The sequence below is a fragment of the Gracilinanus agilis genome, chromosome 2 (genome assembly GCF_016433145.1).
Source record: "Gracilinanus agilis isolate LMUSP501 chromosome 2, AgileGrace, whole genome shotgun sequence".
NCBI classification, from domain to species: Eukaryota; Metazoa; Chordata; class Mammalia; order Didelphimorphia; family Didelphidae; genus Gracilinanus; species Gracilinanus agilis.
Genome location: NC_058131.1, coordinates 113,329,326 through 113,355,295, shown reverse-complemented (window position 1 = coordinate 113,355,295; position 25,970 = coordinate 113,329,326). Strand labels below are relative to the sequence as shown.

Below are 25,970 nucleotides of genomic sequence, written 5' to 3'. Positions count from 1 at the left end.
AAAATCTGAAGATTGAGGTGTAGCCTATTTTTAGAAAATATCTGAATGCTAATGAAACTGACTAGCAACCTAGCACATTTAACCTAAACATTTATGCTAAGTTTTTTTAAATTGCACTTAGTTGCAAAAGAAAAAGGTTGTTTTTTTAAAAAAAGTTCCATATTTTAGATCAAAACATATCCTACAAAAGCTATTTAATGAAAGATAAACTTGACAATACCTACCTTTCCATTTCTACCACAGGAGGACTCTCAGGCTTGGAATGCTTGTTTAATAACACAGGGGAATTAAAAGGTGTTCCATTATCAGTGTCTCTGGAACTATCCAAGCAATTTCCATCCAGGGATGATCTCTTTGACTGAAGACCACTAGCACTTCGATTAATATCTTGTAGGCTTTGCTGAGAAAAAAGTTTGCAGGATTAAAAATTAAAATACAAACAAAAACCAAAATTGGATATAAAAATTTTTATTATATTATTCTTTCATGAATGAACAAAGGCAAAATTTAAATCTAGGGATGGCTTTGTTCACGTAACTATCTCCACTGTCAGTATTCAAGGAATATATACTTAATATTAACTCAAGTAGAAAGGCAAATCTATACAGGTCTATTCTGAAATGCAAACACAGATAATTTGCCTATATGGTTAAAAACAAACAAACAAACAAACAAAATCAAACCTGTCCCATCTGTATTAGAGTCAATATTAAGTATCAGTTCTAAGGCAGAAGAGCAGTAGGGCTAGGCAACCGGGGTTAAATGACTTGCCCAGGGTCACACAGCAAAGAAGTGACTGAGGCCAAATTTGAAACCAGGACCTTCCATCTCTAGGCCTGGCTCTCTATTCACTGAGCCACCTAGCTGTCCTGCAATTATCTTTTGCCTTGGATTTTGCTCCATTTGAAATCATCTCTCTTCTTATTAGGGAGAAAAACTGAGACTCGGTTAAATCAATTAAGAATCAAGTTACATACTTACTTTCTTTTTTTTTTGGAAAATTTCTGCAGGAAGATAATGATGAAGCTGCTTTTTCTTTACATGAGTTGCTTCGATCTTCATTCCTTCTTTTAACATGTTTATGTTATTTGCTTGCCTATATACTGTAAAACAGTGTTTTGTTATATGGAAATTTAACGTTTAAATCACAAGAGCTGCTTTTTCTTAATAACACAAACTAGTACTATGTATAGGCATACTTATGAGACTAGTATTCCTAAGAACATTTTAATTATAATATCACCATTATGAAAACAACATATAACTGATTCAGACCAGAAAATATCTTTGGAAACATCTGATTATAAGTCTGTTCAAAGACAAAGATAGAATGATAAGAATATGACCAAGAACCAGTCCCCAATATCTAATCAGATGGAATGAAAAGCAAATCAAAATAACTGAAATTTAGCTTCACACACATCAAATTGGCAGAAAAGATAAAAGTAAGAAATAATGGAGGGACTGTGAGAAGTTAAGTATAGTAATACACTGTTGTCGTGGAAATCAACTTGGAATTATAATTTTTTAAAGTGCTGAATTTGTTCATACCTTTTAACTTAACCCACTACTGAGGGGGATGTACCCCCACAAGGTCAATGACAATTCTAGGTCAAAACATTCACAATACCACTCTTTAAATTGGGCACTCATCATATTGAAAGAAGGTGATGTGGTGAGATAATCAGAGGAATGTGGGAAGAGTTTTATTAATTGACACAGAGAAAAGAAAGCAGACAAGAATATACATGACTAAGTTAACGTAAGGGAAAATGTTAAAAAGCCATTAGAATGTAAATTAGATATAGAACCTAATCTTAGTTCCAGAGGACTTTTCTACAGGTAGTACACTACAGGAGCAGACTATCACAGATACTGCCATCTGGAATATTGATGGTTTGGTTAGTTGTGCTTTTATTCTTTTTTTGTTTTCTTTGTTATGAAAGTTTAAAGTGAAGTTTGGGGAAATGATAAAATAAAAAGTATTAATAAAACATTAACAGAAAGAAATAGACTAGTCAACATTAAATTCAACAAAGCTTTTATTAACATGAAATTAACTCATGGGCACATATTTACTAAACCCAAAACACTCTGATGCACAAACTCCTCAACTAGGTTCTTGACATTCTCTGTCCTACAGATTCCCTTTTTCATATGCTGTAGGTTTGGCCAGTGGAGGGACTCATTATAAATACCATTATCTCAATTCTTCCTAGACCTGGTCCTCATAGCTATGTGTTGGGTGTGCATACAATTTAGTTCAAGTGGCATGGGTTCCTTCCCTTGTTTCTTACTGGATAAATACCCTAAGGATTAAGGGAAAGCAAGATCAAAAAACATTTCTATTTTTCTGGTGGGGAAAAAAGGCCATGATAATAATCATCTTCTTTAGCTAAATCTTTAAGAAACTAGAATTATATCTATAGCTTGTAGATCAAATATGTTTTGTTTGACTTTGAGGCTTTGCTCACATTAATATTTTAGGCAAAAAATGTTCTAAATGAAGTAGCAAAAAAACCCCAACCACCTGAAATTTATAGCTATGTGGTTAAGTTCTCGGTAGGGCTTAAGATGACTTGGCTTTTTCATAAGGCTGGTGAAACTACATCAATGACATGTAAACTTAGAGCTGAGCCTCTGATATAATATGTCTCACAATTCTCATGAATAGTTCAGTGTGTTAAATACCAGTATTCTAAATAACGCCATCAGGGCTTCTAATGAACCCCCTCCTGCCCTAAAAAAAAACAAAACTTGGGATCTTTGTGCTTTATTACAGAAGCTCACATTTACACAGCTCTTATAAATTGCTTTACATAACTCATTTCATCCTTGTAATAATCCTGTAAAGTAGGGGTTATTATGATTTCCATTCTACAGACACGACCATGTGCCTTCAGGTGAGATCTGAACCTCAAGCTTCCCAAGTCCAATACTCCAGACCCTGCTGTGCTAGAGTTCATAGGGCAGGAAGTGCAGGTTCTTGGTCCTTTGTGCTATTTCCTATGTTTACTCCATGCTATTCCTTCCCATCTACTGATTCCCTCTATGATTCCAGAACAGTTCAACACTCTACAGAGGTTTATTACTTATTGGAACAAGTAAAAAATTCTCTCCCTGGTTTTCAAGAATTTCCCATAATAGGTTCTAATCTTACCTATAATATGGAAAAATTAAATTTCTCTCTCATCTTCTTGACATTTCAGAAATCATTTAAAAATTTCACAGTTATTTATATTATTAAGAACTTAAATACAGTTGTGGCAGTAGTTATTATTTTTTTAGTGTGTACCATTAATAGCATATCTTAATTTTTAGGAGGCTATTTGTAGATAGCTATAGAACTACAGAATGAGTTAAAACAAATAACTGTGGCAAGAGGTCAAAATGAAAGTGTCATTAAAGAAAAAACCAAAACATTTAGGTATCACTTTGCGTGATACTATTAGAATGATAATTTTAAAAATTATTTCAGCAATACTATACTTTGCTCCTCACAGTTAATAAGCACTGAACCAAGTGGCCAAAAAGGTCACATTGGGTGTGTAGCCTGTACTTGGGTAAGCCTGCATGCATAGCTTTTTACATATGAAATTGGGTTCAATTTTTTAAAAAATCCTTAAAGTCTTACCTGTATCAGTAAAAGACTGAATATCATATGTTAAGTCTATGTTAACACTTTCTGCATTTTCAACCCGCCGGAAAATTATTCCAAGGAACCACATTGATACGTAGTCACTCCTTTTAAAAGAAAAAAAATTAAAAATAAATCTTAGGATAGTCCCTTAAATTTAATAATGAAAATTATAGATATTTTTCAAAAATTACAAACTTTTATTCTGAAAATCTCGTAGCTAGCCTAAGCATTAAAATTTATAGTAAATGTCAAACGGTCAAATCAAAAACATAAAATGTCAAACAGCACTGGTTCAAGTGGTCAAGAAAAGATTTTAAACTTACTCTTTATAATGTTCCTTGTTCCCTGGAAATGACTGAGGATTAACATGGGCAAGAGTAATAAATTCATTCCGCTCCAAATTTCCAACAAGTACACGGATTTTAGATTCTACTAAGCCAACCCTAAAAAAGGAAAAATGCAATAGTTTTCTTGGTTTTACCCAGTATTAAATTTGACAGCTTTGTATGTTTGCCAGAGCAACAACCCCAAGTGTTCAAACAGACACATATTAGGCTGTGGGCTAAGGCAACTGGCCTTAAAATGTGGTCATCTAAAAACTTCTTAGAGCCTCTACCTCTAATTCCAAACTAAGCCATGTATGCACTTGGCACAGAAGTAAAGCAACTAACCCAAACAAGGAAAAAGTATTTTAAATTCCTTGTTCATTTTTTTATTACTGATTAATATACTACTAATTATTTAAAATTACTATACAATGGTTACATTCATATTTTACCATTATAATTCACCAAAATTTATTAAATGTCTACTAAATACAAGGTACTGTGCTAGATGTTGGGGATCCAAAGAAGAAAGACTTCTTACATGGCATTCTATGTTGGGGGAATAACATGTATGAAAGGAAATACAGCAAGAACTAGGAAGTGATGGGGGTGAAGAGCTGAAGTATCAGAGAAGGTGGTATCTGAACTAATGAGCCTTGAATAGAGATAGGATTCTGAAGGGTGAAGAAGAGGAAAAATATACCTCAGGGATGAGAGTAGCCTCAGTGAAATAAAGTGATAAGAAGATGGCCTATCAACATTAAAAAATAATCCTATCTTTATGGGACATAGAACACATGAAAAGGAATATCAAATGGAGTCAGAGGACAGTACCAAATGCTAGGCTTTATATTTTATCCCAGTAGCAAGACAAAACCACTAAAGATGGCAGAGCAGAGGAGTGGCCTGATAAGATCAAAGCCTTAGGAAGATTACTTTGGCATTTGTATGAAGAATAGATCGAATAGGAGGAAAGTAGAAATGGGCAGACCAATTCAGACTATAATAATAGTTCAAATAGATGATACTGAACTAAAGTGGTAGTATTACTTATTGAATTCCGGGGACTGATGGAATCAATCCCATGGAAGAATAAAAAGGACTTAGTACCTGACTGGATATAGGGAATAAGGGTTAGAAAAGAACACAAATATCCCTAAAGTTTCATACCAGTAAAAGAAAATTACTTTTCATTCTGCCCAAACCTTCATGAAACCTTTCAATACCAGGTCCACATTTAAAATGTTCAATCAGTAAGATTTTTCATAGGATCATAGTTAGAAAACATCCAGTCCAACTCCCTCATTTATTATAGATGAGAAAATTGAGAAGTTTGCCCGTGCTCACACAGGTATAAGCATCAGAAGAGGGTTTTGAACCCTGTTCTCTGACTCCATAGTCCCCCTTTCCATTGAGCTAGGTTGCCTTTCAAATGCACCAGTAAGGAAAAAGAGGCTTACTTAATTAAAAAAATATTTATTTACCGACCATCTACAATGGGTGTGATAATACTAGTTATAGATAACATAAAATGAATATGATAGTTTTTCCCTTCCAAGAGCTTATAATCTTGAAAAGACAAGATTAAAAAAGCTTTTTCTTCTGAGCCACCTCCCTTCTCCTTTTTATCCAGATATTTTACTCCAAATTTCAACCATTTGGAACTTTGTAATGAATTGTAAAAGGTAAAATTGTAAAAGCTTCAAAGAGTGGTCCCAAAGCCTGTGTATTCATATATATAAGGTAGCTGATTCAGATTATAAGAAACAACAGTGGCTACTGATAAGCAGCACGAAATGACAATAGAGGGAAGGGGCCAAAAGAACTAAAGATATTTAAAACATTAGTTCTATTATTTTCAGGAAAAATAATCCTCAATATGGCTTCTGGGGACACTGTTGGATTATGAAACAGTAATTATATTCATCATAAACTTGAGTCAGGTTAAACTTATTCTTTAAATTAGAGAAACAACATATTTTAGGAAGTCTTCAATTTAAAAAGGTAGTTCGCAATTAAAACAAAGGGTAAACTTTAGTTTCCCAGGAAATACATTTATGTTGATTTCTTATTCCTTGATGATGATGCATTATTGTATATACTTCATTAGTTCAGGGACCCATGATTTTGCTGATAGGGGTACACCAATATAGATCACAACCCCTTTACATTTTAGCAGATGGTCTTTGTGAGCTGCTATGGCCAAAAAAATAATCACCTGGTGGCCAAGCCTTTGATGATGAACCTCTCCCTCGGAAGGCAGATATCCACTCCATTGCCGGGCCTGTACTCGAAGCCAGCTTGGTAGGACCTGCTAGAACTTGTGCTCCACTGGCATAGCCTTCGAGAACCCAGGGTCCCCTCCATGCCATGATGAGTAGGAAGGACTTTAGTGGAGGTACTACATATTACTAAGTGCTAAATTGAATATAATCAAGTGACAAAATGCAATGGTACAGACAATAAATGGTATGGGCAATTAGAAAGGGGAGATAGCAACATTGACTGGAATGATTAGAAAAAGGCTTCATGGAAGAGGTAGAGTTTAAGATAGGTACCACACTGGGCCTATTCCTCTAACTCTCAAAAGAGCTGGCCAAGTTGAAATGTCATCACAAAGCATCATAAAGATATTCTAGTAGCAGCCTAGTTGTGCAATGCCTCTGACTACTACTTGAAAGGATGCTTGGTACCCTTAATTCTACACATTAGATTATAGTTTGTTGCTAATATGGACTATACTCTTTGACCTACCTGGTGATATAACTTGATTCAGATGATAGATGGGGTAGGACAGGTCACAGAAGCAAGGGGTAAAGGTATGATTTCAAGGGTGTCAGGAAAAGCCTTCTCAAAAATAATTGTACACCTAGTTGGGGATGTTTGAATTTCATTTTAAAAGCTTTTCATACCACAATTAGAAATAAGGTTTAAATGAAAATCAGGGAAAGAACATTTTAATCTAAAGTTAAACTAAGGGTAAAAGATTAATATATTGAGGAATAGTACTAGAAGGATGACATAGCCCAAGAAGGGAGGCTGGGGATAGAAGACAATGTTTGTCTACTTATAATTCTGACTAGGGCTGGCCTTGACATGTACACAGTGGCCCATGTGGTCAAGAATCTTAGAATTGAGAACAGGGGTAATAAGGAAAACTGCCTTGTACATGCACCAATAACTCCCTGCTATCCCCAAATTTGAAAAATTTGCTCAGCACCAGTTATTAAATTCACTATCAGGGACACTCAATTTCAAAGCAGAGAAGTTAAGGATGCTGTTAAGGCAAGAAAATTTCTTGTACCTCTATGGTTGAATTATATACATGAGGTTTAAAAAAAGTAGTCTTACCATTCTAAATGGTTTTCTTCTGTGGATGCACTGGCAGTCAATACTATATAATGCCTATGAAGAATTTTCAGTATTAAATGGCCGATGGGGATTCAAGAAGGAAGTGGGGAAAAAAAAAAAAAAAAAAGAACAGTCAATCAGAGTATCTACATCATTTCCATTCCACCACCACCAGTATGACTCCCTGTTTTTTCTTTAGTTATAGCAAATAATTAAGGTATATTCTTAGATGTATTTATGTTTTCACTAGGTGGGTACTACTAGCACCAATACAGATTACAACCTTAACGCATATATTTTATGAAAGAAATCATGGTCTAATTTCCAGAAAATAAATTGCAGAAACTCATAAAAAGCTACTTAAAAACCTGTAAAAATGAAATATGAAAATAAATACCATTTTATATATAAATTGCACGTATCTGCCATTGTAGGTACATATATGTAATCAAAAACATTTAACTATAAAAGTTAAAATACATGGTAGACAATATTTCTTTTTTTTTTTCTTTAAGAAACAAAAGACCTTTACTTCCCATCTTAGAATCAACACTGCATATTGGTTCCAAGGCAGAAGAATGGTAATAGACAATGGTGGTTAAGTGATTTGCCCCAGGTCACAAAGCTAGGAAGTGGCTGAGGCCAGGCCTGAAATCAAGCCTTGCTGTCAATCCACTGAGCCACCTCACTGACTCCATAGACAATATTTCTAGCCAACATCTGACCCATTTAGACAACTCCAAATACCTGTATTTCTGAAAAAAATTTGGTGGTTCAAGAAGTTTGGACCAGTCTGATTTTCCTTGAAGTATTTCATTTGTTACTGCAAGACCTGTTTTAAAATAGACGTGAAAATCTGTTGTTATATCTTACTCTTAGGAAACCCTGAACCAAGCAAAGTTTCATTAACATTGGACTATCTTATTGGTTTTGAGAATCAGATTGCCAAACATAAACTTGAAGCAGACCACAGACCCAAGGAGACAGATAGTAGTGTGCTTACCTTGTTTGAACTCTTCTACCATTACTGTCCGAGTTGATGTAGATACATTATATGTAGAATTCTGTTGTGGATAGGCAGGGGTGATTATGGGCATGAGATGATATCTATCAGATGGATTCACCTATGAAATTGGATAATGAAAGAATTAACTATTTTATTTCTTCAACAACCATTTACTGATTATCTACTATGTGGAAAGCAAGCTATTTCAGTGGTCCCCATTTCATTTTTCCCCAACCTAAAATACATAAAATGGAATATAGGTAAAGTAATAATTAAGTTAACAAATGGCTATGAAGAGAATGATGTAGCAAGCTGACCTTGGATAATTTTTAAATAGAGTGGTGGCAATAACAAAAATGTTTTTGTTTATTTCTTCTTATCTATTTATAGAGCAAATGGGAAGGAAAAGACAAGAGAGGCAGGCAAAAAAAGGCAAATAGGGCCAGAATCATTACAAATAGATCTCAGCTTGGAGAGCAATTAAAGAAATAATGTAACGAATTATTCACATACCCTAGGATCCCAAACAGGTAAATTCAGATTGCTGTCTTCAGGTTGTTTCAAAAGCACTGGATTTGGCCATTCCCTATATAATTGCAGATAAAATCTTTTTTTTTTTAAGGAACTTGAGAAAATATCAGAATTGCCATTTTTGATCCAAGTCTTATAAGAATGGAAACCTAATTCTACAGCAGAATCAACTTTTGTTTACATAACACAAATGGCCTGTGTATACAATATTCATTTAAAAAAATATAAAGGGAAGGATTCTTGTTTTGAAATAGTATCTTCATGATGGGATCTATACTGCCTTGCAATAAGTAAGTAATAGAACTGGAGAACTATTGGCTGCACTGGAGTTCCCATTCCCAAGTCCATCCCTCTTATCCTAGGACCAAGGAAAGAAGCAAGAGGTAACGTCATTTTAATAAAATGAATATATAAGAGATGCCAATTATCTAAGGCATTTTGCGGAATTTACTAGTGTTGAGGAGAAAGGGTAGCTATAAGGGACTGTGAAATACTAGCTCAGGGGTCGGCAACCTTTTTGGCCATGAGAGCCATAAGCGCTCACAGTGCACGCTCCTGTAACAGTGCCTGAAAAAAAAATTGACTTTATGGCTCCTGCAGAAAGAGCCATATCTGGTTCGAGAGCCATACATTGCCAACCCCTGCACTAGCTGAACTCATCCTGAATAAGCAGTATACTGCCAATATCAATTGAAACTATGGGTCAACAAGCTCTATGTACTAAGAAAGAGGTTTGGGTTCCTCAATACAATATAACTGGAGAAATATTGTGGATTATTATGCAGAGAGCAACTTAAATGTGTATTTACCAAGTTGAACATTATGTAAATGTTTGGGTTTTTTTTCCACAAAGCTTAATCATATTTATTATTGATGTGGACATCATCCCTGAATCAGCAGTGTGGATAGAGTCAGACCAGACTTGTTAGAGCAAAGATCAGAACTAGAGAAATATGGTATATAACTGAAACTCAATTCTTACTCATTTAAACAAGTTACTGACAATATAAAATGGGGAATGGATAGTAGATATGACACCAACATTGATTTTAAACATTTTACAAAGAAATTTAACTGATATGAACTATCAAAAGAAGCTCAAAAGGGCATTAAAAAATGCCTTAGTTAACAAATACTTGACCTACTTTCTAAAAACATTAAAGCCAAAAGTAATACTACTTTATAAGTCATTGTTAAAAGTTGACAGTGTTATAAAATTCATAAATAACAGCAGGAGCAATGGAAGGTGAAAAAAATTTGATGAACTCAAAGTTATCATGAGAGCATTTAAATGCAAAAACAAACTGAAAAACGGAAAAGATCTGAAAACCTTAAAAATATTTTTATTAAAATCTTTTCACATTACCTACATTTCCCAGTAAAACTCTTCCCTTTATTATTCCTTTATAATAAAGTAAGAAAAAAGGGGGTGGGGGGAAGAATGGCAAATGTAACAGCAATGGATCAATTGAGGTTGCTTATAGCAAACTTTTCAACACTAAGATCAGTAGAGACACCATGTTTATCATTTCTATTATCAATGCTAGATGGGTATATAGAAGTAAATATGATGTTAAAGAATTAGTATAAGACTAAATATAAAGGTCACACAACTAAGGGCATTGAGGAAGTTCTTAAGGTACCTAAAAGGAAGGGCAGATACCAAAAGAATCTTAATGACACTGAAAAAAAAGGCACTCAAGAGACTATTGACTACCAGCACAATTATATAGAGAACCACATTATTATTATCACACAGTTAACTCAAAGATACAGTAAATACAAGAACTTACTGTGCTTATTGATTAGGAAAAAGCATTTGCTCCCATAAAACAAAATGTTGCCTTAAAGACTCTCTTCCAATAAGTTATCTCCTGTCTACATATCAAAATCATTTTAAGATTCTTTGAAAAATGTGCTTAACTACAAAAATAACCTTGTTCAAGGCACAATATCAGGCAAGAGAAAACAGAAAGATAGATGCTTTCTACTATGTTGGAGGTGTAAAGTACAAGTTAAGAGATTCATTGTGGATTGGGTGGATGTGGGGAGAGTTCTCCAAAATGGTGTTAGGTGGAGAAGACATAGTGTTCCCCTGTAGATCCTTCTATAAGAGATCCATAACCACCCAAAACTCTTTGGCCTGACCATCATCATACAAAAAGGCCAAGTACTAGAAGAATGTTTATAGCCTAGATTTTAACATCCCTAAACATCTCCTAAAAATGAAGGCCCATCTTTCTTTAAAATCATTATTTTACCAGAGCTGTTGTATGGCTGTGAGACATAGAACACAATAGTCTGCTAAAAACTGAAAATGAATAGCACACAGAAGGCAATAGATAAGTGCATGTGTGTAAGCAGATAGGAAGACTACAACTAATGGAGGAATATTGAAGAACAAGGAAATATAATAGAAAAAAGTTGGGCTTTTACATGGTGAGGGGTGCCAGTAGAAAGTCTGAGTCTATCTGATATCTTCATGACGTCAGGAGAGAAGAAAGCTTCTAGCATGTTGGGTATATCCCTATTGGTGAAGTTTTATGAAGACACGGACAGGAGCTGTGCTGGATGTATGAATAGGTTGCAACTAGAGGAAATATCCAAATCAATGATTAATTTGAGTATTAATAATTTTGTTGAGTTTGAGTCTTCCTATATTAGCTTGAAGGGAATTAAAATTTCGTGTCTGTTTCCTTGATCTAATATAAAATATGTTAAATGATAGTTAAGAATTTCTGCAATGGTCTTTTATACCAGACCCTTCTCCGGGTACAGGTTAAGATCTCTATATCTACTGAGCTAAGGATGATATGATATAGTGGCTGCTCCTAACCTCTGCCTTTACAACTGGGATTAGATGTGAGAATGGGAACTTTACAGACAATAGTCCTTTCCTGCCTTAAAACATTTTCTGAGATAAAGAATATCAAACGCCTTCCCAATATACTTGAAAATTTTGATAAATTTTACAATGACACTCAAAAAGACAGTATTTTAACAACATTGGTAACTCTTTTCCCAGTGCAGATCAAAACTACTCCATGCCTTAGTAGATTACTCAAAAATTTATCAGATTTCTAAGACCTGTCAGAGCTTATATTCCATTAGTCTAGAACCCAGTGCCACTTCTACTGCATGATAAGGCACTAAAGAATGACTATAGCAGAGTAGTTCAATTTTTAGAAGAGCTATCATATAGCTTTTGAAAGCTAATGAAGAGGTTTTTAGTACAATTAATTTACTATGATATGAAATTTGTTATAATGGGGTTCTACTTTTATATGCTAGGTCAAGTAGCAACACTATGGGAAGATAAATTTACACTAGTATAAATTAGAATTGAGGAGAAAGTACAAAATAGGAGAGGTTTCCAAACAAACTTCAATTTACTAACATTTTATAGAATACACATTCAGTAAACTTGTTAGTTACAGAGATAAATAACTTACCACTTTGAAAATACTAAAAAGAACTTGTGGACTAGGGTTGATGCCGCTGCATTTGGATATAATTGACAAGTTCTTGCAACCAACATTGCCCAAGAGACACCACCAAGAAATCCTAGCATGTTGGAATAAATCCCTCGTCCTAGAATAAACAAATATTTAAACTACAGTCACACTTTATTCTTAAATTTTTACTAGCTTTCCCCATACAAAAAAGGATCCTAAGAAATCCTAATAATGCCATCTATAAAGTAAGGTTCTAATTCATGGCACTGTAGGTTGGTTGTTTGGTACTCTGAACAGGTCTTCCTATAGAAAAATGTTATGAACAATGGACAAATTCTCAAAAGAGCCTACAAAAGCCTATTTAATCCATAATGTAGCAGAACCAAAATATTAATCTGATTCCTTGGGGGATGAAGTCATCTAGTACTTTTGTGGTAAGAGAAAATAAATGTAGTTGGGGGATCAGGTGGTGAGGGTGGGGGTTCAGAGAAAGAGTGTTTCTCTTCTTTTTCTAGGCCAGAGCAAGTTCTAAGCAAAATTTTCAAGTAAGTTAAATTTGGTATTTATTCCTACTTGTCTACTCATGCCCTTCCATGGAAAAAAAAATCTCAATTCCTGGTGGTTATCTTCCTTGCTCCAATGATAGCCCACCCCAACTTATAAAATGCCTCATAATTTCTCCCTCTCAAAGAAAATATTCCATTCTCAAATATACAGTTTTTAACAATACAGTTAAAACTTAAATGGGCCTTTAAATTAATGGGATTTCAGCTTTTTTTTTAAAGAAACTTCAGAGGGCCCAACCAAATTAAGATGTAACTTAGAAGTGTTTTAACAACATAAATACAATACAACACAGATAGTGTTAGTTTGTAGTTTTCTAAGTCAATAGCAGCTCCCAGTGATCCTTGTCTATTTGAATTTTACACCACTGCTCTAAAAGCATCATTGCAGTTGGTTGTTCCTAAATAGTCAATTGTAAAAGCTAGTTATTTTCAGGTTGGGAAGCAATGTGCATACTAATTTTACCTAAAGTCTACAAGAGTTTTTTCAAAACTGGAAAAAGTAGAACTCCCCAAAAGCATTTAAAAAATAACTCTGAAGTTAGCTTAAACCTTAATTTTTGTATCATGACCACATAATTATTGTAAAAAGCACCTTTTCTTCATGTGAATTTTAAGAAAGAGGAAACCACTGGTGTCATTCCACTCTATTCTGGTTTATACTAGATACCATGGCATTACACACAACAAAAATATTAATTTAGGATGATTCAGTAGTATTATCGGGCATTTTCCCTAATTTTAACAGGGACCTTACTTGGATCATGTAAAAAGCAACTTCACAGATTCAGGATCAAATCAGTTATCAAATGAAGCAAAACACGGCATGACCTTTTTTCCCCTTTAAATTTAGAGGTACTAGGTGAGCAGCTATTACAGATAGCAAAATAGAGCAGGTCTATCACAATCCTCAGTCCCAGCGTGCCAAAGTCCTGAAAAACACGATTCTAGGCACTCGGAGATTGAGAGATTGATTGATTGATTGTTTGTTCCACGCACAGGGGTATCTTCTTGAGTTTCCTCCATCACCTATCCTATAATGAGGCTATAGACCCTGGGAACCCAATCACCAACTAACATCTGTCACAGCCAGTATCAGAGCTCTATAGGTAGAAGCAACAGTGTTTGCCCTGAAATGGAACCACAAGTAGAGCCTAAAACTTAGCCTAGGAGTGCTTAAAAAGAGATAGAACCTGTGCTTCTCAAATGTTGAGGTGAATGCTTAAGTATGTGGTGTTTTCTGGGCGTTAAGAGGCAAGTCTAACAGCAACACTTAGAACAGGTTTGCTTTTGGGGTAAATGAAGTGCTCCTAAATCATTGAACAGGTGTCAAAAATAAGTTTTGTCCTAACACAGTAAGGATACAAGTGGCACATATTTTTAGCTTTTGTACATGAGGTCTCCCTCACCTCCTCATGGAAACTCTTGTGACCTTCTGGTCAAAGGGAGTAGCAATTCACATGGTCTTAACCTACCAAGTCTGAGAGGCTAAATCAAGGAAGCTGGGCCATGAAGGAGACAAGTTTTGTTTCCTTTTAGGGAAAGGTAATCCCTAACATAAGGATTAGGGAAGGAGGGACCTGGGCCAATCAAATTCAGGAGACAGCTTTGTTTCCTTTTAGAAGGACTGAGGAAGGAGAGGCCTGGGTCTCTCCCCATTTGTCTTTTTAGGTGGGGAGGGAGGAAGAGATGCAAGGCTTATCATACTGGGAGTGTTATCATACCTTCCTATTTTGAAATGAAGCCAGGGAGCCAGCAGCAAGCAAGAGTTCAATCTTTTCAGTCTAGACCCTAAGGAAATGATTATCACTGACATATTGCCTAAGGCAAGGACTTGGAACCAGAAGACATTCTGAGCATCAGGAAGCCAGATGCAACAGAGGGCTTCCAACAGAAGACATTCTGAGCATCAGGAAGCCAGATGCAACAGAGGGCTTCCAACAAAAAGGACTAACGTCCACCTGAGATTCAAATTAGATGTTCAGGTCCTAAGCCTCAGGGTATCTAAGTTTTTGGAGGGTCTGTACTTAAAAATTGGAAGATATGAAAGCTTGTTCCATGTATAAAATATCCATCTTCTGGGTATACTTCATCCTTCTCCATCTTGGGACAAAGATATTACTGAAAGCAAGTTCAGTTTGTGCTGGGTGATCAGAATACCAATTAAATTTACTGACTAAGATGCCCAGTGAAAACTCCCTGCTATTTCTACCTCTGAATTTGTTGTATTAAGAATGATGGGGGGCAACTAGGTAGCTCAGTGGATTGAGAGTCAGGCCTAGAGATGGCAGGTCCTAGGTTCAAATCTGACCTCAGACACTTCCTTGGAGCCAATACACAGTACTGACTCGAAGACGGAAGGTAAGGGTTAAAAAAAAAAAAGAAAAAGAAAAAAGAATGATGAGCAATAAAAATTAACAGCACCTCAAATCCGGCCTCAGACACTTCCCAGCTGTGTGACCCTGGGCAAGTCACTTGACCCCCATTGCCAACCCTTACCACTCTTCCACCTATAAGTCAATACACAGAAGTTAAGGGTTTAAAATAAAAAAAAATAAAAAAAAAATTAATAGCACCCCCTCTACTAGGCTTAGTCATCACAAGACCCTATAAGGTGCCCTGATCAGGGGGATCTTGATCAACTACTAGATCTTTCCCCCATAGTACAGCAGGCATGCAACAACAGTTCCTGATCCCCTCCATCCTTCTGCTTCAGGGTCAATATTAGCTCAGACAATATGCCCTCTACTCTAAGTCCCAGTCACTTCAGCCCAACCTTTTCAGCATTAATTCTTTCCTCTACTCTCACATTCTTAGACCTTCTGAAAACCTGGCTCCACAAACAATTTCAAATAGGATGTCTCTTCACTTTCCTTTGCCCTCAATGAAACCTAGCTTCCCCTAAAAGACACTGGAACTTGACTACCTACTCCAGTAGTAGATGCAATTTCTCTCATGAACTCCATCCAAATCATTGGTCAGGAGAAGAACAGACACACAACTCTATCCCTCATTTTCAGGTCCTTCCTTCCTTCTGTTGCCACCACTTAGTAACCTCTCTCCAATGAGTCACTCATCAGTCATTCCATCTTTCTCTAACACCTACTTCAGATCCTTGTTTTAGTCATGTACTCTGGGTTCTTTCTCAAGGTTTAGTATCTAGATTACACCTTCTTTTCTAGCCTAGGCTAGAGTTTGGGACTTAAAATATATTTTGAAATCCCCTCAAACAGCCTGTCTTGTAGTTCAATCTCAATTCTTATGAATATACATCTTCCTTTACCTAAGTCACTTAGAGAGCTTGAACTCAGTAAAAGTGAGTGTGCTACTTTTATTATCCTGAATTCTGTAACTTTTCTAACTATAACCACCTAATGCTTCCTTACTCTGCCTTATTTCTCTTTAAACCTTTTTTATGGTCCTGTAAACTCTATTGGTCTCACTTTGCTTGCTTTTATCAATCCATCTTGCCTCTATTATTCACTAGTTCACTTATTCATGACCTTCTAATTCTTGAATCACTTGAAGTTTTTTGCCTTCCCTCTTGTCCTTTTGCATTTCTTTTTAAAATCTAGGCTGGTTCATTCTGGATGGCAATTTGGAACTATGCCCAAAAGGCTTTAAAAGACTACCTCCCCTTTGACCCAGCCATACCACTGCGGGGTTTATACTCCAAAGAGATCATAGGGGAAAAGACTTGTACAAAAATATTTATAGCTGCACTGTTTGGGATGGCAAAAAATTGGAAAATGAGGGGATGTCCTTCAATTGGGGAATGGCTGAACAAATTGTGGTATCTTTTGGTGATGGAATACTATTGTATTTAAAGGAATAATGAACTGGAAGAATTCCATGTGAACTGGAATGACCTCCAGGAACTGATGCAGAGTGAAAGGGGCAGAACCAGGAGAACCTTATACACGGAGACTGATACACTGTGGCACAATTTAATGTAATGGACTTCTCTACTAGCAGCAATGCAATGACCCAGGACAACTCTGAGGGACTTAGGAGGAAGAACTGTGGGAGTAGAAACATGGTAGAAAAACAACTGCTTGAACACATGGTTTGATGGGGATATGTTTGGGGATGCAGACTCTAAATGATCACCCTAGTACAATTATCAGTAATATGGAAATAGGTGTTGATCAATGATACATGTAAAACCCAGTAGAATTACATGTTGGCAACTTGGGTAGGGGTTGGGAGTGGGGTGGGTTGGAGGGGAGGTAAAGAACATGGATCATGTAACCATGGAAAAATATTCTAAATTAATGAATTAAGTAAAACTTCTCGATTCAAAAAAAATAAATAAAATCTAGGTTGGTTGCTAAGTTCTTTATGCATAGAAATCATCTAGTTAGGAAAAATCCCATTTTTCTTCTTCATTAGAATTATTTCCCTTTATCTTTGGAATTTCATTCCTGAGGATTTCCAATCCCTTCTGGGCTGTCTTTCCCTGAAACATTTTAGGCCATGGGATGTATACTCTAGAGCAGTAATGGGCAAACTACAGCCTGTGGGCCAGATTTGGGTGGGGGGGCCCTGAAATGTTCTATCCCTTCAGTGTGACATTATTCCTAATCTGACGAATACAATGAGTAGGATACAATACAATGAAACTTCAAAAGAGTTGCCTTAGAAACAGACTGATAGATAAGCATTTCCTTTCCTTTGGCTCCCTCTTTAAAAAGTTTGCCCATCACTGCTCTAGAGAGCAGTGTACCTCAAGTCAGAAAACCTGGGTTTGAACACCGGATTCACCACATATGAATTTTATTAATTTGGCCAAATCTCTAAATCTGTTTCCTTATCTATAATGATTACAATACATGCACTACTTATCTTTTTTAAATGAGTTGTATCAATTCCCCTGAGTGCTTTAGTCTTAAAATAAATACTTACAAATTGCTGGGACAATTGTAAATGGCAGTCTTATTTCCAAAACTTAAAAAGAAAAATACAATGAGTACTTACTTTTTGCCCACAGTTTGACTGCTCTAAGAGTTAGTCTAAAAGTTTCCTTATTTGGCACCAAATGCAAAATTTCATCTGTAACTCTGCAACCTGAAAGATAGATTATTCATGCATTAGGACAAAATAAAAAATACTACAAAACACTAATTTGATTATTTCATATCCTGTCATTATTTCAAATGCTAAAAATGTGACTAGCACTGAAATATTAAAAGGTTTATTTTCCGAGAACTTGCTGTTTTAAAAATATTTATAGAGTATAAACCTTTCTTTTCTAGAAGTTCCCAGATTTTCTCAATTTATGGGAGCCCTTAGTGTCAGTAACATTTTCATGGTGCCTCTAGATCGAAACACCTAACACTTCTGTTTATTTAAGCAATTAGGTCAAGAATTTAAATATCCTTTGGTGCCCCTAAGAGCTCAGTGTACAATCTTGGGAGAAGCAAGGATCTATAGCAGTATTGGGAAATATTTTTGAGTTCATGCCCAAATGTCAATGTCAAGCTGCCTGTGAGCCCCGCTACATTACCCCAGAGAGCAGAGGGAGGAAGTGCTCTATTTGGGCAGCTGGATAAAGGGATGAGGCATGCAATAAATGTTCTCCGGGGCTAGGAAGAAGGGGACTGGAGCAGCTTCCCAACACCCCACCCCCACCCACATGTGTCAATACTTTGCCAATGCTGATCTATAGATTAATGTATACAGGCAATCTGAAAACACACACACACACACACACACACACACACACACACACACACACGTTCCTAATAACTTTTAAGTAACTTGTTGTGGTAATAGTGATATTTAGAATAATGAATCCTGAGTTCTGATTCCACCAAAATTAGTTGTGAACTTCAGCCAAGTCATTAATTTTTAGGAACCTCAGTTTATCCCTCTAAAAAAATGAAGATCATAATATTTGCACTATCTATTTTGCAGGTTTGATATGGGGAATTGATATGGGGAATCAAATGAGATTATATATTAATGGCTAAAAATCCATCCAACTCTGAAATACTAAGCTACAAACTAAAGATTCATTAGGTGCTTTAGAAATAATTTTATTCTCAAATATGCAATGAGGCTTTTCTTTTAAATCTTACCATTGAGGCTTCGGATACACCTTATATCTAGGCTTCTCAGACGTGAATCATCGCGTAGATCTAAGTTATCAGAAACAGTTTGTATTGCCAGTCTTGCAAACACAAGATCAATCTTGAGAAGGAACAATAAAAGAGAAAAGCCAATAAGATAAAAACTAAAAATAGAAACACCCAAAGATAAAAGTTTCATATAAAAGATCAAATTATGAAAAGTTCAAACTACTAGTAGTCTGGGAAATTTTACTGAAAAAAGGAAGCTTTCCTAAATCTCAAAGAATTCTTACACCAGAAATCACTATAGCAATGTATTAGACAATTGAAATGACCTCTTAAAAAGAAATTATTTCAATTATGCATGCCAAGCAAAGAACAGTCAAAAATTTTATCAGTGAAATACTTTGTAATATCAAATAATTATTACAATTCTTACCTCAATACCATCAAATTCAAATTTGACAACTGGCACGTAAGCATCTTCTACTGCCTATCAAAAGAAAGCAGGAAACTATTTCTTATGTGGTATATGTAGTTCCTTTCAGTCCTTCTTTATCTATTAAAGCAAATGCCACTCTCATATTATATTTCTTTTCAATTATAATTTTACCAGGAAAACAAACCACGTCCTTAGTTATATCCTTATTAAATTTTCATAGTCACCTGTGACTAGTTTTCTTTAATCAAACATTTCAATCAACAATTAAAGACTCATTAATTTGGAAGAAACATGTGAGTTAATGGAAAATACATTCCAAGACAGCACCATTAATACAATGAACAGGATAGGATCAGGGCTTCCTTAACTCAATAAAGTGCTCATATGATCTGATGATGAAAATATTAAGTACTTATTTCAATGCCTTCTTAGGAACTGGTCAAATTCATAATGCACATATATGAACAAAACATGTACTCTGTTCCTACCCAATCCATTAATGGGAACAGACAAGTAAGACTGATAAATTACATGAGTCTTAAAATTATAGGCCTTTTAAATCTTGCCAGGTTTGCCAGGTAGTTTACAACTTCTATTTTCATTAGTAAGTAATAAATTGACTTGAATTGAAAATATCTGACAACATAGCATTGAGAAAGAGCAGTAGAGTTAGATTTGGATGATCTGGATTTGAATTCTGGCTGGATTTGAATTCTGGCTCAGCTTCCTTTGTCCTGGACAAACTATTTAATTTCACTGGGCCCCAGTTTTCACATCTGGAAAATGGTGTGAAGGGATGTTAGATTAACATCTCTTAGGTCCCTTTCAGTTTAAGTTCCTTTGATCTCAATAAATTGATTAAAACAAATCAATTTCTACCCCATTTCATAAAGCTTTTCCCTTATCCTCCACAAAAAAAAAGTTTCTCCTTAAACTTCACATAATATTGCCCTGTAACTGTAATCTATTCATTATTTGTCACTGGAAGTGAGGAACTCTGTATTATCAAAGTTTTTATTTCCCTCAGTATCTAGCCCACAGTAAGCACTCATGGATTTGAGCAATACTTACTAAATGAGGGTCTTATTTCCTGACATGTTTTTGTTTTGTGTGGGGTGGGGGTGGGGGTGTCTGATCACATCATTTCATTAGTTGAGGAAAAATTCCCCCTGACAATACAAGTCAGCAACTGTTAAGCAAATTTATAGTTTTAGAGAGGAACCCTAAACTGAAAAGGTAAGTGACTTTCCCAGGATCACAAAGTCAATAAGGGTCAGAGATTCAACTTGAACTTGGGTTTTCCTAACACTAAGGCCAGATCCTTTAAACCATCATGCTAGTTTCTAAAATATCATGCTTCTAAAATGACATTAGGTGTTCAAAGTCCAATGATAATTTTGCCTTCAAAAATGATCTAATTTATTACTTTACTCACCTAGACTGAGGGTTGTAAGAAGCTATAAGAGATCATCTAGTCTAAATCCTTTCGTTTGCAGATGAGGAAAATTGAGGCCCAAATAAGTGCAGTGATGGGCAAAATACTGCTGGCTGCCTGCAGGCCAGATGTGGGCCCCCTGAAATGTTCTATACTGCAGGCCCAGACATAATTCCTAATCTGACAAATACAATGAGTAGGATACAATACAATCAGACTTCAAAAGAGCTGCCTTAGAAACAGACTGACAGATGAGTATTTCCTTTCCTTTGGCCCCCTCTTTAAAAAGTCTGTCCATTACTGAGTTAAGGGATATCTGAAGGTCACAGTATGAGGAAGCAACAGAACTGGTACATGAATCCTGGTCTCTATTTTAAACTCATGCCTTTTCCCTCTACAACACATTCTTATTGGAATGCTATTAGAATTATCCAGGGGGCAGATGGGTGGCCCAGTGGATTAAAAGTCAGGCCCAGAGACAAGAGGTCCTGGATTCAAATCTGGCCTCAGATACTTCCTAGCTGTGTGACCCTGGGCAAGTCACTTAATTCTCAATGCCTAGCCTTTATTGCTCTTCTGCCTTGGAACCAATACACAGTAATGATTCTAAGAAGGAAGGTAAGGGTTAAAAAAAAAAAAAAAAAAGAAAAAAAGAGTTAATCCAGCATTCGGTCTCCTTCATAAAAACACTAGTCTTAAAAAAACACTTTTTTTCCTATTCCCAAGTTCACTAGAAGAACACTCAAAAGAAAAAAAACCACAACAATGTGGCAGATAAAGTTTGGCAGAATTCATAAAAACAGTATTTTGGGGGACAAAGGCAAGCTGGTGGAGAAGATATATAAACCTCCCTGATCTGCTATCAAATTACTCTCCCCAAAACTTTCATATAACTCCTCCAAATAAATTCTGAGTGGCAGAATCCACAAAAGGACAGGGTGAAACAATTATCAGGCCAAGATAGCTTAAAAGTTAGCAAGAAAGATTTGTCTCAGCAGGGTGAGTAGGACAGCTTTCCAAGGAAGGCCTCACCTTGGCAAGACAACATGGGTTATTGGGGCAGCTGAATTAGCAGGAAAGGTTTCTAGCCACAGATAGTAAGGGGGTAGAAAACTGGTCAGAAAGAAGTTACAGGGGTCTTTTTACTGGCTCTGAGTGAAGATTCTACTGCATGCCCATATACCTGGGATCCATGATCCAGGGCAAAGGGAAGCACTAGCACATTCGCGCTTGTGACTGCAAAGGAGATAGAAGAAAAATTTGGAAAATAAATGAGTGATGCAGGAAAATCATGAAAGAAAGAGTCAATAGCTTGGTAAACGAGGCACACAAAAAAAGCAACAATACTTTACAGAATAAGTCAACTTGTTAAAAAGAGGTACAAAAATCCTGAAGAGATTAAAGTAGAATTGGACAAATGGAAAAAGTAAAGTAAAAAGTAGCACTTATAGGTTAAAAAGTAGAAATGGACAAATGGAAAAGGAAACACAAAATTTCACTGAAGAAAATCATGTCTTAAAAATTAGAATTGGGCAAATGGAAGCTAAAGACTTGAGACATCAAGAATAATAAAATGATGTAAAAATTTTTTTAAAGAAGAAAATGTGAAATATTTCATTGGAAAACCAATTTACTTAGAAAACAGATCTAGGCGAGATAATCTAGGAATTATTTGATTACCTAAAAATGATATAAAAAAGCCTAGACATCATCTTTCAAGAAATTATGAAGGAAAATTGCCATTAAATTCTAGAACCTGAGGGTATTGAAAGAACCCACTAATCACCTCCTCAAAGACATCCCATAATAAAAACTCCCAGGAATCTTATAACAAATTCCAGAACTCCCATATCAAGGAGAAAAAATTATAAGCAGCCAGAAAGAAATAATTAAAATATCAAGTAGCCACAGTCATGGTAACAAAAAATTTAACAGCTAATAATATTCAATGAAAAAGAAAACTTTCAAGCATTCCAGATGAAGACAAGAGCTGAATAAAAAATCTGACTCTCAAATGCAAGACTCAAGAGAAGCATTAAAAGATAAACAGTATAGAGAAATAATAAGAAATTCAGTAAGGTTAAGCTGTTTATATTCCAACAAAGGAAGATGATACTTGTAACTCCTAAGAACTTTATCATTCTTAGAACAGTTAGGAGTGTGCATAGACAGAGAACAATGGTGTGAGTTGAATATGTTGGGATGACATTAAGAAAAATAAAATTTAGGGGTGAGAAAGAGGAATGCATTGGAAGAAGGGGGAAGGAAAAAATAGAAAGGGATAATCTCTCGCACGAAATAACTTTTACAGGGGAAGGGAAGATGAAAAAGATGGATGAGCAAGTGCTTGAACCTTAATTTCATTGGAATAGGCTCAAAGAGGGAAGAACATATACATTCAATTGGATAAAGAAATATATCTTATCCACAAGAAAGTGGGAGGGGAAGGGAATAAGAGGATGGGGCAGAGCTATTGATAGAAGAGATGGCAAATTGGGATAGTCAGAAGCAAAACATTTTTGAGGATGGGCAAAATAAAAGAAGAGAAAATAACAAGGGAAAAATAGAATGGAGGGTAATAAACAGTAATCATAATGTGAAAACAAATTTTTAAAATAAATTTCTCTAATAAAGGTCTCATTTCTCAAATACATAGAGAAATGAATCAAATGTATAAGAATATGTTATTCTCCAATTTACAAATGGTTAGAGGATATGACAAGGCAATTCTCAAAAGCAATCAAAGTTCTCTAGTCATATGAAAAAATGCTCTAGAACACAATTAAAGAAATGCAAATTAAAACAACCATGAGGTACCATTCCATACCTATCTGATTGACTAATATGACAGAAAAGGAAAATGACAAAACTTGGAAGGGATATGGGAAAAATGAGACATTAATGCACTGTTGTGGGAGTAGTGAACTGATTCAGCCATTCTGAAAAGCAATTTGGATCTATGCCCGAAGGGCCATTTAAAAAAAAAAAAAAAAAAAATATATATATATATATATATATATATATATATGCCTTTTAACCAAGCAATACCATTACTAGGTCTATGTCCCAAAGAGTTAAAAAAACAAAAACAAAAAGGATCTTTATGTGCAAAAATATTTAAAGCAGCTCTTTATGTAGGGCAAAGATTTGGAAAGTGAGGGGAATGGCTAAGTAAGCTGTAGTATATGATTTGAATGGAATACTATTGTGCTATAAGAAACAATGAGTGAGGTTCTCAGAAAAACCTGGAAAGACACTCATGAACTGATACAGAAAGAAGCAAGCAGAGCCAGAACATTGCACACAGTAAGAGCAATATAGTATGATGAACAACTGTGAATTTAGCTATTCTCAGCAATACAAGGATCCAAGACAAAGATCCCAAAGGACTCATGATGAAAAATGCCATCTGCCTCCTGAGGAAGAATTGATACAAACTATATTTCATTTTCTTCAATTTTTTGTTCTACAAATAGATAAATGTTTTACTTGATTTCACATGTAAAATCTGTATCAGAATGCTTACTGTCTCAGTGAAGGGGAAGAGGACAGAAAGGAGAGAGGGGAATTTAGGATTCAAATTTTGTTAATATTAAAAATTGTCTTTGCATGTAATTGAAGGAAAAAAATAAAATATTATCAAACTAAAAAAACCAATAACAAAAACAGTATTTCCTTCTCAGTCTGCTCTAATCTATTTAATATAGCACATTTTACTTTTTGCATATAGAGAAATGTAAACCTTCATTAATTTAATCTCATAAAAATAATCAAATAGCTTAAGATTGTTTTTTAAAGATAGGATCTATATTCCATCGATAAAAACAAATGTTTATCATCAGTATTAAGTTAACACTCAAGAGAGTAATACTTGCCCTTAAATTTCTAATTCCATCCTGATGTTTGAGTTTCTCAAAAAAGGACTGAAAAAAATCAGATCTTTCCACATGTCTGGGTGCAACACATAGTGCATCAATGTCAGCACCTGCAAATACAAAATATCTCCTTTTAAGAAAAAAATATGCTAAACAATGTTGTTAAAATATCACAGAATATAAATGTTCATACCTTTAGTGTGTACTCCCAGTCTATAAGATCCAAAGGTAAAAATCTTACCACCAACATTAGCCACAACAGAAGGTGGTAGATTCTGAAATGAAATAAAACAAATTCTTAAAATTAGGACAAAAACCATGATATTTCTTTATGTAGATAAATAGTATTACTATAGCACAGTTTAGAGTAAAAACAGACTTATGAAATTATATCACAGTTCTCTATTTACAAAACAAATGTTTGACAGTCCTAGTTTTCTTCCTCCTTTCACTGTTACAGAATTATAGGATATTAGAGTTGAAACAGACCTCAAAATCTATTTAACTTAAAATACACTTGAACAGGAATTCCCCATACGCTATCCCTAACAGAGTACTTATACAAGTATCTAGTGATTATATGTGACCATTGAGTTAGAGCTAAAAGAACCTTAATATGTTTTCTAGCATAAGCCCCCTCATTTTACAGTTGAGGGAACTGAGGCTTAGAGAAGTTAAATGATGTGCCTGAGGTCAATAGGCAGTAAAATGGCTGGATCCCACTGACTCCAAATTTGGCACTTTTTGTTACTAAATTTTTTCTTATGTAGCATCTGAATTATCCTCGACCTTCCACATATTGCTTCTAATTCTATCCTTGGAGGCCAAGAAGAGGAAGTATATAATTCCTCTTCTTCAGTCCCCTCACCTATGCAAATTTCCATCATCCTTAGACTGACTAGAGTTTGTCCATGTTTTTAACTAATTAAAACATGGTGCCTAGAAAAAAAATACAATACTCCAGATATAGTCTAACTAGCAGTAGTACCATATCCCTCTTGCCAAACATTTATGATTTTGCTTCTATCAACCTATTAACAGGGTCATTAATGACCACTCTCCTCACCACTGCCAAATCTACACTATTTCCTTGGTCCTCTTTTTGATGGGGCTAAAGAGTTTTCCAATACATGAGATATCAATGTTAATTCTCTTTCCTTGAAAACACTTGTTCATGATGATGTTATCCAGATTCTTTTTGACCTATGGCCACTTGTTCATCTATACTGTTTCCTCCATTAATCTAACAAATAAGTGGGGGGAGGGGAAAGAAGG

At 35.3% G+C, this 25,970-nt stretch overlaps 1 protein-coding gene across 1 annotated transcript in view; it reads right to left on the bottom strand.

Annotated features, from left to right (window-relative positions):
* The window catches only part of PAPOLG (poly(A) polymerase gamma), a 49,025-nt gene that overhangs the window by 7,872 nt on the left and 15,183 nt on the right, over nt 1–25,970 (bottom strand). The window contains exons 4-17 of the mRNA XM_044660673.1: nt 24,889–24,970; nt 24,692–24,805; nt 19,383–19,432; nt 18,953–19,064; nt 17,850–17,939; nt 12,307–12,445; nt 8,837–8,909; nt 8,321–8,441; nt 8,065–8,149; nt 7,318–7,371; nt 3,964–4,083; nt 3,635–3,744; nt 982–1,103; nt 225–400 (exon numbers count right to left, since the gene is read on the bottom strand). Coding sequence (XP_044516608.1) covers nt 225–400; nt 982–1,103; nt 3,635–3,744; nt 3,964–4,083; nt 7,318–7,371; nt 8,065–8,149; nt 8,321–8,441; nt 8,837–8,909; nt 12,307–12,445; nt 17,850–17,939; nt 18,953–19,064; nt 19,383–19,432; nt 24,692–24,805; nt 24,889–24,970 — 1,448 coding nt within the window. The remainder of the gene's footprint in view (nt 1–224; nt 401–981; nt 1,104–3,634; nt 3,745–3,963; nt 4,084–7,317; nt 7,372–8,064; nt 8,150–8,320; nt 8,442–8,836; nt 8,910–12,306; nt 12,446–17,849; nt 17,940–18,952; nt 19,065–19,382; nt 19,433–24,691; nt 24,806–24,888; nt 24,971–25,970) is intronic.